Source organism: Carcharhinus amblyrhynchos, chromosome 9 (genome assembly GCF_965287045.1).
Source record: "Carcharhinus amblyrhynchos chromosome 9, sCarAmb.v2.hapA, whole genome shotgun sequence".
Lineage (NCBI taxonomy): Eukaryota > Metazoa > Chordata > Chondrichthyes > Carcharhiniformes > Carcharhinidae > Carcharhinus > Carcharhinus amblyrhynchos.
The window spans coordinates 109,843,550-109,854,027 of NC_137332.1; the positions used below are offsets into that span (position 1 = coordinate 109,843,550).

The 10,478-nt window shown below is 49.1% G+C and overlaps 1 protein-coding gene across 2 annotated transcripts; it reads right to left on the minus strand.

The window, feature by feature from the left end:
• Nucleotides 1-2,438: 2,438 nt before the first annotated feature.
• LOC145348548 (zinc finger and BTB domain-containing protein 26-like) lies at nt 2,439-7,871 on the minus strand. Of its 2 annotated transcripts, none has more exons than XM_080196737.1 (2): nt 7,770-7,871; nt 2,439-4,159 (listed from the first exon to the last, which is right to left on the minus strand). In XM_080196737.1, the coding sequence occupies exon 2, from the start codon at nt 4,155-4,157 to the stop codon at nt 2,823-2,825; it is 1,335 nt and encodes a 444-aa protein (XP_080052863.1). In that variant the 5' UTR covers nt 4,158-4,159; nt 7,770-7,871; the 3' UTR covers nt 2,439-2,822. The 2 variants fall into 2 exon arrangements, with proteins under 2 accessions (XP_080052863.1, XP_080052862.1); XM_080196736.1 differs by lacking the exon at nt 7,770-7,871 and adding an exon at nt 5,514-6,448.
• Nucleotides 7,872-10,478: the final 2,607 nt, after the last annotated feature.

Consider the following 10,478-nt stretch of genomic DNA (forward strand, 5'->3'; position numbering starts at 1 on the left):
GACATAGGTTTAAGGTTAAAAAAGAAAGTTTAAAGATGCGAGAGGCACAGTTTTTTTTTTACAGAGGGTGGTAAGTGCCTGGAATGCACTGCCAGAGGTAGAAGATACAATAGCTACAATAAATGTTTAACAGGCAGCTTGACAGATACACAAATAGGTAGGGAATAGAAGGTTACAGACCACGAAGAAGCAAAAGGATTTTTGTTTTCCAAGGTGTCATGCATTGGCTGGTTGGGCCAAGAGTCTTGTTCCTATGCTGTACTGTTCTTTGTGCCATATCTAACTGGTGTGAATAGAGGAGAAAAGCACAGATGTTCAGGAGTTCAACAGACAAATCATTCAGATCCTCCAGACAGGTATATAAAAAAATCCCAAAACTACAAGTGGCTCATGAATGGCCTGCATCTCCAGGAGGCTGGAATGTAAAGGGCACGAAGGGATGTTGAGTTTGTACAGAGCCTTGGTCAGATCCCGTCTGGATATCTACACTCTGCTTTCTTTTTTATTCACTTGAGGGAGGTGTCCATCACTGGCAAGCATTAGTTTCCCATTGCTAAATGGTGAAAAGCAGTGAAAGTGCAACACAACTTGGAAGCCCAGGCACACAGATCACTGAAATGTCATGGAATCACACAGGAGATAATCAACCTAATGGAATGCTGGCCTTTATATGGAGAGAGTTAGAATACAAGTGGGAAGAAATCACACTTCTGACCACACTGGAACACTGAGCAGTTCTGGACCCAAGGAAGGATATTATAATTTTGAAGGGAGAGCAGTGTAGCTTTACCAGAATTATAGCTGGACTCGGACGTTGAACTATCCACTGAAGGCGACACGATGGCACAGTGTTTAGCACTGTTGCCTCACAGTGCCAGGGGCATAGGTTGGGATCCGGCCTTGGGTGACTGCCTGTGTGGAGTTTGCACATTTCCCCTTTGTCTGTGTGGGTTCTCTTGTGCTCTTGTTTCCTCCCACAGTCCAAAGAAGTGCAGGTTAAGTGGACTGACCATGCTAAATTGCCCAAGTGTCCAAGGTGTGTAGATTAGAGGGATTAGCGTGGCAAGTAATGTGGGGTTATGGGGATAGGACCTGGTTGGTCTGCTCTGTTGGAGGGTGGATGCAGGCCTGATGGGCTGAATGGCCTCCTTTTGTACTGTGAATCTACAAATCACACAAATCAGGGCTGTATTCCCAGGAATTTAGAAGGTGAAGGGTGATTTTATCCAGGTTTACAAGCTATGAAGAGGAGCAGGATTGGGGTGGATAGAGAGAAACTCCTTGTGCTGGCTGAGGAGTCATAACGTTTTACAGCAAAGAAAGAAGCCCTTCGGCCCATCATGCCTGCACTGGCCATTAAGCACCCATCCCTTCTAATCCCATTTTCCAGGATTTGGTCATATCTTGTATGCTTTGGCGTCTCAAGTGCTCATCTAAATGCTTCATAAATGCTGAGGGTTCCTGACTCTATCACCCTTTCAGGCAGTGAATTAAAGATTCCCACCATGGAGGGTAAAAAAGCTTTTTCTCAACAGTGGCAAAGTGGTTGGCACTGCTGTCACACAGCACAAAGGACCTGAGTTCCATTCCAGCCTTGGGTCACTGTCTGTGCTGATTCTGCACATTCTCCCCGTGTCTGCATGGGCTTCCTCCGGGTGCTCTGGTTTCCTCCCACAGTCCAAAGATGTGCGGGTTAAGTGCATTGGCCATGCTAAATTCTCCCTCAGTGTACCCGAACAGGTGCCAGAGTGTGGTGGCTAGGGGATTTTCACAGAAACTTCATTGCAGTGTTGATGCAAGCCTATTTGTGACACGAATAAATACACTTCCAATTCAAATCCCCTCAAAACCTCCTGGTCTGAAAATCGGGAGCATAGTCCAAAAATAAAACTGAAATTAGGAAAGACTTCTGCACACAGAGGATTGGTGGAAGTTTGGAGCTTTCTCCCACAAATGACAACAGACGCTGGATCAACTGTTGATTTTAGACACAGTGATCAGTTTTTGTCAGCGAAAGGGATTCAGGGAAATAGTGTGAGATCACTGATCTCATCGGTGTGAGAGGCTGAATGGCCTCCACCTGTTCCAGCAAGGGGAGAGCACTTGAATTATCATGGACTTTGCTGCATCTGGTTCCCCTTCCCCCACAAAGGGCAGACAGTGTTGTTTTAACATAGATTAGAGACCACAATAGATCACGAAAGCCGCAAGAGAGGCAACAGGAAACCACTTTGGCTTCTTGCACAGACAAAACGACTCAGAAATCCTGTGCGTGCATGTTTGAGTGAAACTTTGGAGCAACTGCTTGACTATCTGCAAAGCTTCTGGTGAAAAGAATACCACGCTGAGGGGGGAAGGGGGGCAAATGTCACAGTGCCCACAGCACCAAACACCCGCGCAACGGGAAATTTTTTTAAAAAATGATTTTCGCGGCTTATTTTTTTAAAATCACAAATTATTATTTTTTTTGGAATAAAAATATAGAATACATAAAAGAGGTGCTTCCTGTCACGCAGACATACAAAAAAAACTGGACAATGGTGAGGAGACAGGCCATCAGTTAAAAACTCAGATGGACGAGAGGAGGACATGAAGTGGGGGGGTTGGGGTAGAGAGTGGGGCGAAGAGTCCATTGATTGGAGAGACGGACAGAGGTGTAATCGCGTGGTGTTAGTTGGGTGTCTCTACTGCGACATTGTTTAAACACGGTGCTGCATTTGCGGGGAGGGATGGGGAGGAGGGGAGGTGGTATTTGGGATCCTCGGGAGGGAGGGAGTCAAGGTCGGGGAGTGGGGACCAGGAGGACTAAAACAAAACAACTGCTAAGGCACCACCAGACTGATTTCGGCAGGCTTGTTCTCTGTGTTGCGGGTTGTGGTCTTGCCGTGTTGGTCGCGCAGGTGGACCCGCAGGGTGCTGTAGTGGGTGAAGCGCATGTCGCAGTAGTTACAGCAGTGCGGCGAGTCGCCATTGTGCACGTTCATGTGGTCCTTGAGCGAGCGCTTCTGCGTGAAGGTGCGGCCGCAGATTGCGCAGCAGTACGGCTTGAAGCCGGTGTGCACGTTGATGTGCTGGGCCAGTCGCGCGTTCTTCTTGAAGACCTTGCCACACAGCAGGCACATGTAGAGCTTGTGGACCACCATGTGGGCGGCCAGGTGCTCGCGGTGCTCGAAGGGGGCGCCGCACTCGGAGCAGAGGCCCGGGCTCCGGGCCGCCTCCCCCTCCTTGGCGCCCTGCCCGAGGCCGGAGAGGGCCACGGGGGGAGGCGGGGGCTCCTCGCCTGGCCGGTAGAAGGTTCCGGTGAAGCCCCCGCTGCGGCAATCCTCGCTGGCCGAGCTCTCGTAGTCCTCCTCCTGGAACTCGTCCGAGATCATCACCTCCGACATGTCGTACGGGGCGCTGCTGTCGGAGTAGCCCCCCGCGCCGCCCCCCACAGTCGAGTGGATGCCCGGGTCGGCGTCCAGGCCGTTGGCGGGTTCCGTACCACCACTGCCCGCCGGCCGCCCCTTGCCTGTCTGCTCCGGGCAGCCCTCCATGCAGTCGGCCAATGACTCCACCTTGTGGATGCAGATGTCCTCTGCCCCGCCAAAATCCACTCGCTGCTCCGCCTCCAGCTTCACCACATCGTCCGCCGGCGTCCTCCTCGGGCCCTTCTCCTGCACCGCCCCCATCTCCCAGGACGGCAGCCGCTCGGGGTCGGGCGCCCGCTCCGACGAGGTGGCAATCTGCGGCGTGCAGGGCCGATCCTCGGCTCCCTCGGAGGGCGGCACGCGGGGCCCGATGCGGGGCGACAGCGACTGCCGGCACTTCTCCACCACGTGCTCCATCTGGAGGCAGCTGGCCGCTGTCAGGTAGTCCAGGATGTCATTGAAGGGGAACTCCAGCGTGCCGGTGTAGCAGGAGAGCAGCAGCCGCAGCACGATCTGGGCGCCCGTCATGGGGAAGACCTGCACCTCCTGCGAGGGGTTCATGTGGAACTGGTCCCTCAGGAAGGGCGAGCAGGCCGCCAGCACCACTCGGTGCCCGGGGAAGCGCAGCTGATCCGCCACAATGGTGACATCGCAGAAACGCTCCTCCATCCGCAGCTGGTTCATCTTCTTCAGGATGGTCACCTCGTGGCTGGGGAAGTGAAACCTCACCACATCGTCAGACGCCATGACTGGGGAAGGACACACAACAACACAGAAAGCTGCATCAGTCAACATCCTGTAACTTACCAAGCGTATTTACACTGTCGCCAACACACACACAGCAACTTCCAGCTGTGCTTACATAACAAGACACGGGCGGCACAGTGGTTAGCACTGCTGCCTCACAGTGCCAGGGACCCGGGTTCGATTCCCAGCTTGGCTCACTGTCTGTGTGGAGTTTGCACGTTCTCCCCGTGTCTGGATGGGTTTCCTCCCACAGTCCAAAGATGTGCGGCTTTAGGTGGATTGGCCATGTTAAATCTCCCCTTCGTGTCGGGGGGACTAGCTTGGCTAAACGAGGCTATGGGGATAAGGCCTGGGTAGGATTGACGTCGGTGCAGACTCGACTAGTCGAACGGCCTCCTTCTGCACTATAGGGTTCTATAAGATGTTGGAACAGATGGAGGCCATTCGGCCCATCCAGTCTATTCTACCATTCAATAAGATCATAACTGAGCGACACCCTCACTACGACTGTAACACGACATTCTGCCCCTTTCCTTTCCTTCTCCTCTATGTACTCTATGAACAATACGTTTTGTCTATATAACATGCAAGATACAATACTTTTCACTGTATACCAACACTTGACAATAATAAATCAAATCAAGGCATGATAATCCTCAACTCCACTTCCCTATCTCCATTACCTTTAGGATTGTTAGAATCCCTGGAGTGCAGGAGAAGCACAGTAAAAAGTCTGACAACACCAGGTTTAAGTCCAACCGATTTATTTGATCGTAAACTCACAAGCTTTCGAGGTTTCCCTCTTCTTCAGGTGAATGGAGAGTTCACCTGAAGAAGAAGGAAACCTCGAAAACTTGTGAGTTTACTATCAAATACATCGGTTGGACTTAAACCTGGTGTTGTCAGACTTTTTACTGTGTTTACCCCAGTCCAACGCCGGCATCTCCACATCAGTGCAGGAGAAGGACATTCAGCCCATTGAGTCTGCACTGACCCTCCAAAAGAGCACTTTAACTGGTCCCACCCATCTGCTCTTTCCCCGTAACCCCGTGCATCGATCATGGCCAATCCACCTAACTGGCACATCTTTGTGGGAGGAAACTGGAGCACTGGAAGAAACCCCCGCAGACATGGGGAGGCCATACAACCTCCGTACAGTCACCCAAGGCTCAAACTTTCCCCATAAATCAACCCCCTTTATCCCAGGAATCAGTTTAGTGAATCTTCTCTGAATCCTTCCAATACAAGTATGTCCATCCTTTAGGAAGAAGATTAAAACTGTGTACAGTACATCCTAGATGAGGCAGGTAATCCACTCGTAAGCTCAACACACAAAGGGTCAAGCTGCAAACTCACTCCGTCCAGGAAAAATCTCACCCCTTGGGTATAACTTTGCATTGCACCCCATCTACTCAACCAAGGGAAGGGATTTTATATATAGTCCATATAATGTACATGGCAGCTCAAGGGCCCACCCAGAGCTTATTGGGGGAGGTGTTGTTAAAGGGTTTGGCTGTGGTTAGCACTGCTGCCTCACAGTGCCAGGGACCCAGGTTCGATTCTGGCCTCGGGTGACTGTCTGCGTGGAGTAGGTACGTTCTCCATGTCTGCATGGTTTCCTCCGATTTCCTCCCACACTCCAATGATGTGCAGGTTAGGTGGATTGGCCATGCGGATTTGAAGAGAGTTTGGAGTTGGACTTGGTTGGGTGTTTCAGATATGGGTTTAGGGAGTAGAATTTTTAGAGTGGGTTGGTTGGTGGGAATTTCAGGTTAGGGTTTGGAGTAGTTTGGGTAGGTGTTCGGGATTAAGAACTGGAGTTTTTGAAGTCAGGGTTTAAGATTGAGGTTTTTGAGATGTTTGGATTCGGTTTAAGGTTTTGGGGGTGTTTTGGGATTGGCGGGTTTTAGGGAGTGGGGTTAGGGATAAAGAGCGGTGGGGTTTAGGAGTAAAGTTTTAGATAGAGTTCAAATTTTTGAGTGAGGTTTTTTGGGAGTTTGGGATTTCAGGGTGAAGGCTAAATTCTGGGGACAGTTGGTTAGGATATGGGGTTAGAGTTTTTGGCAAAGAGGGTTTTGGTGATGTTTCAGGTTATATTTTAGGGATATTTTAGTTTGAGGGTGTGGGTCAGGGGTTAAGACCTTTTGGGACGGGGGTTAGAGTTGCAGTTGGATTTTGGAAAGTTTTGGAATTAGGTTTAAATTTTTGAGGGGTTGGGTAGTTTGAGGGTGTGGCATTAGAGACGAGAAATTTTGGAGTTGGCGGGAGAGTTAGAACGAAAGTTTATTTATTATTGTCACAAGTAGGCTTATATTAACACTGCAGTGAAGCTACTGTGAAAATCTCCTAGTCGCCACACTCTGGCACCTGGTTGGGTACACAGAAGGAGAATTTAGCATAGTCAATGCACCTAACCAGCACATCTTTTGGACTGTGGGAGGAAACCTGAGCACCTGGAGGAAACCCATGTAGACACGGGGGAAAATGTGCAGACTCCACACAAGCAGTCACCCAAGGTGGGAATCAAACCTGGGTCCTTAGTGCTGTGAGGCAGCAGTGCTTCTCCCTGTGCCACCGTGCCCTCAGATTTTTGGGGCATATTTAAGGTTTTGAGAAGGGAGTGGGGGGGGGGGACGTTCAGTTGTGAGGGTAAGAGACCATAGTCTTTGAGTTTGGGGGGGGGGGGGGGGGGGGCGGGGGGTGGCGTTGGTGGGATTTTGGGGTCTCGGGGTGAGAATTTACAGTTACATTTTTGGAGATTGGTTGGGGGCTAGAGTTTTGAGGAGCGGGAGTGGGTTTTTGGGATGGGGGTGGTTTGAGAATGTGGGGTTCGAGACTAGAATCTTTGGGGTGGGGGGGAGGGAGGATTAGGCTTGAGGGGCAGATGTTTTGGAGTTTGCGGGTGTGTGTGTGTGTAATCTTTGGGTTGGGGTGTAGGGGGGAGTTTGGGATCAGATTTTGGGGAGGGTTTAGGGTCAGATTGTGGGGAGGGTTTAGGGTCAGATTTTGGGGAGGGTTTAGGGTCAGACTGTGGGGAGGGTTTAGGGTCAGATTTTGGGGAGGGTTTAGGGTCAGATTGTGGGGAGGGTTTAGGGTCAGATTGTGGGGAGGGTTTAGGGTCAGATTTTGGGGAGGGTTTAGGGTCAGATTTTAAATAGTGTTTAGGGGTGAAATTTTGGGGAGGATTTAGGGCCAGATTTTGGAGAAGGTTTAAGGTCAGATTTTGGGAAGGGTTCAGGGTCAGATTTTGGGGAGGGTCTTGGATGAATTTGTTGGGGGGGGGGGGTTTGTGGAGGGGGGTTTGTGGAGGGGGTTGGAGGTCAGATTTTGGGGGTTGAGGTGGATTTTGGGGGTGTTTTTTTTGGGGGGGGGGTCACTATTTGGTCAGCTCTCCCCCGCCGGCCTCCCCCTCTCGGCCCCGGGCGAAGCTGCCACTCGAGGCCCGGGGACTGCGGCCTGGGCCCGGTGCGGGAGGCGGGGTTTGGGCCCCGGGGGAAGGGGAGGGGGTGGGGGTGGGGGTGGGGGTAGGTGAGGCGGGAGGGAGGGAGGGAGGGGGGTGAACCCCCGGGCCTGTATCGGTCTCTCCCCCTCCGCCCCCCCCACCGGACTCACCCGGCTCCGAGCTGCCGCAGTCTCCCCGGAGGGTGGCCGACCGAAACTACCGGGCCCCAACTCCCCGCGACCCGGGAGAGAGGGAGAGCGCGGGCCGACCAGCCGCTATCCCGGAGTTTCCCACAGTCCCGGATCACTGGCACTGGCTCACTGTTTCCACTGCCGCATTGTCACTGGGTCACACTGGCATTCGGCCGCAGAGCAGAATAGATATCTCCGTCTCTGGATATCTCTCTGTATCTGAATATCTCTGTCACTGGATATCTCTCTGTCATTGGATACCTCTCTGTCTCTGGATATCTTTATCATTGGCTATTTCTCTGTCACTGGATATCTCTCTGTCACTGGATAGCTTTATCATTCGCTATCTCTCTGCCACTGGATATCTCTGACTCTGGATATCTTTCCGTCTCTGGCTATCTCTTTATCATTGGCTCTCTCTCAGTCACTGGATATTTCTGTCTCTGGATATCTATCACTGGATATTCCTCTGTCTCTGGATACCTCTCTATCACTGGATATGTCTCTGGATATCTCTTTAACACTGGATATCTTTGTCTCTGGATATCTTTATGATTGGCTATATCTCTGTCACTGGATATCTCTCAGTCACTGGATATCCCTTTATTATTGGCTATCTCTCAGTCACTGGATATCTCTCTGTCACTGGATATCTCTCAGTCACTGGATATCCCTTTATTATTGGCTATCTCACAGTCACTGGATATCTCTCTGTCACTGGATATCCCTTTATTATTGGCTATCTCTCAGTCACTGGATATCTCTTTGTCATTGGATATCTGTCATTGCATATCTCTCTCTATCACTGGATATTTCTCTGTCACTGAATCTCTCCCTCTGACTCGATCATCCTTTCTCTGGTTTTTCTGTGCCACATTGTCACTGGCATTCAGTCGCAGAGCACTGAATATCTCTCTGTCACTGGTTATCTCTCAGTCACTGGATATTCCTTTATCATTGGATATATATCTATCACTGGGTGGCTCTGGGACCCAACTCCTCTGGTAAAGAATCATTCTGTCACACTGGAACAGAATAGATCTAACACTGGAACCTTTTAAAACTCCTGCATTTGGCATATGATCCGTATAGTACAGGGCCAATTTCAAACAGGATGTTTCTGATACTTCACGCTACTGGCAAAACTAGATCCCCACAAATTAAATTAAAAGACCTTTAAGTTGTTTGGATGACGGAATGAAATATTGGATGTGCCAATGGGACTCCCTAGGTTGCGGTTGCAGCAAAAGCTTTGGCTCAATTGGTAGCAGAATTAAATTCAAAGATGCTGAATCGGGGGTTAAAACCTAAATATAGGAATTTGGCACATCACGGTGTGGGGGAGATACATTTGTGACAATACTGCATCTTTAAGAAATGTACTTATATTTCTTGTGAAAGGTATGTTTAAAATTCAGCTCTGTTTACATGGTGCTTATTTGTCTGCATCAGACAGCTCACATGCAGAGAATGCAGACCAATAATTCGTCCTGGATAATGGGCTGATTATTTTAATCCGAGTTAGTGCGTTTCTGTTTATTTTTGGGTATTTCTCTGGGGTTTCACAGTCAGGTTTGATTATGTTGATTGACAAGAGATTGGGGCATATGCTAATGGGAGGAGCTAAGCTTACAGGGAGAAAACAAGCAATTTCTGCTTAGTTCTGAAAGAAGCAAGGTGTGTCTGCATGTGTCTCTGGAGGCTGCTGTTTGGGGCTATCAGGAAACAAGTGTCCCTCTCTCTCTCCAGAGGTGTTCAAAGGCTCAGGACTGTGAATGAGTAAAAACAGTAAGAAGTCTCGCAACACAAGATTAAAGTCCAATAGGTTTATTTGGTAGCAAACGCCACTAGGTTTCGGGGCTTTGTCCTTTCGTCAGGTGAGTGGGGAGTTCCCCACTCACCTGACAAAGTGGCAGAGTCCAAAAGCTTGTGGCTTGTAGCTACCAAATAATCCTGTTGGACTTTAACCTGGTGTTGTGAGACTTCTATGTTTACCCCAGTCCAACGCCAACATCTCTACATAATGAGTAAAAACACATAGCTTGTGTTGTTTGTTAACTGATTTTAAAGAAGACTTTAAGCCTATAAGAGGAATATTACTTGAATTGGAACTAATAGAGATAGGTTAGAGAGTTAAGAATTGTATCTTGTCGTGTTTAAGTATTTCAGTTGGTAAAAGTTAAATTAATTCATTCATAATAGTTAAACTGTATTGTTAAAGTAAAGCTTGTTTTGATGAAAGCTTTCTAGACTCACATCTTATTTGAAACACCTTACCTCACACTAATAACGAAATAAAAAAAAAGTTGGGGTCTTGTCTACCTTCAGAATGTCCTGATCTGATTCCTAACAAGATTCGGGGCTCATCCAGGATTAAAAACTATAATTCCTTGTTTTGTTAGGATTATAGAACTCAAAGGCAGTGGACGTTGAGTATTTCTTTTCAGGTGTTACATTTGGTTAGTTTACATAGCAAGTGCCCTGTGGAATAATAGCTCTTTTAGTGGCTAAAGTTTCCCTGGGTGTGGAAGAAGTCACTCAGAGTGGTTTACAAAAGGTAATTAAAGCAAAGCTTTTGGAATTAGCAAACAAGCGGTGGTTGATTGTACCTGAAGGAGTGAGGAAGGAGGAGATAGTTGCAGTGAAAGCTCAGCATTAAAATTTGCCAGAAACACAGCCTGCACTGGA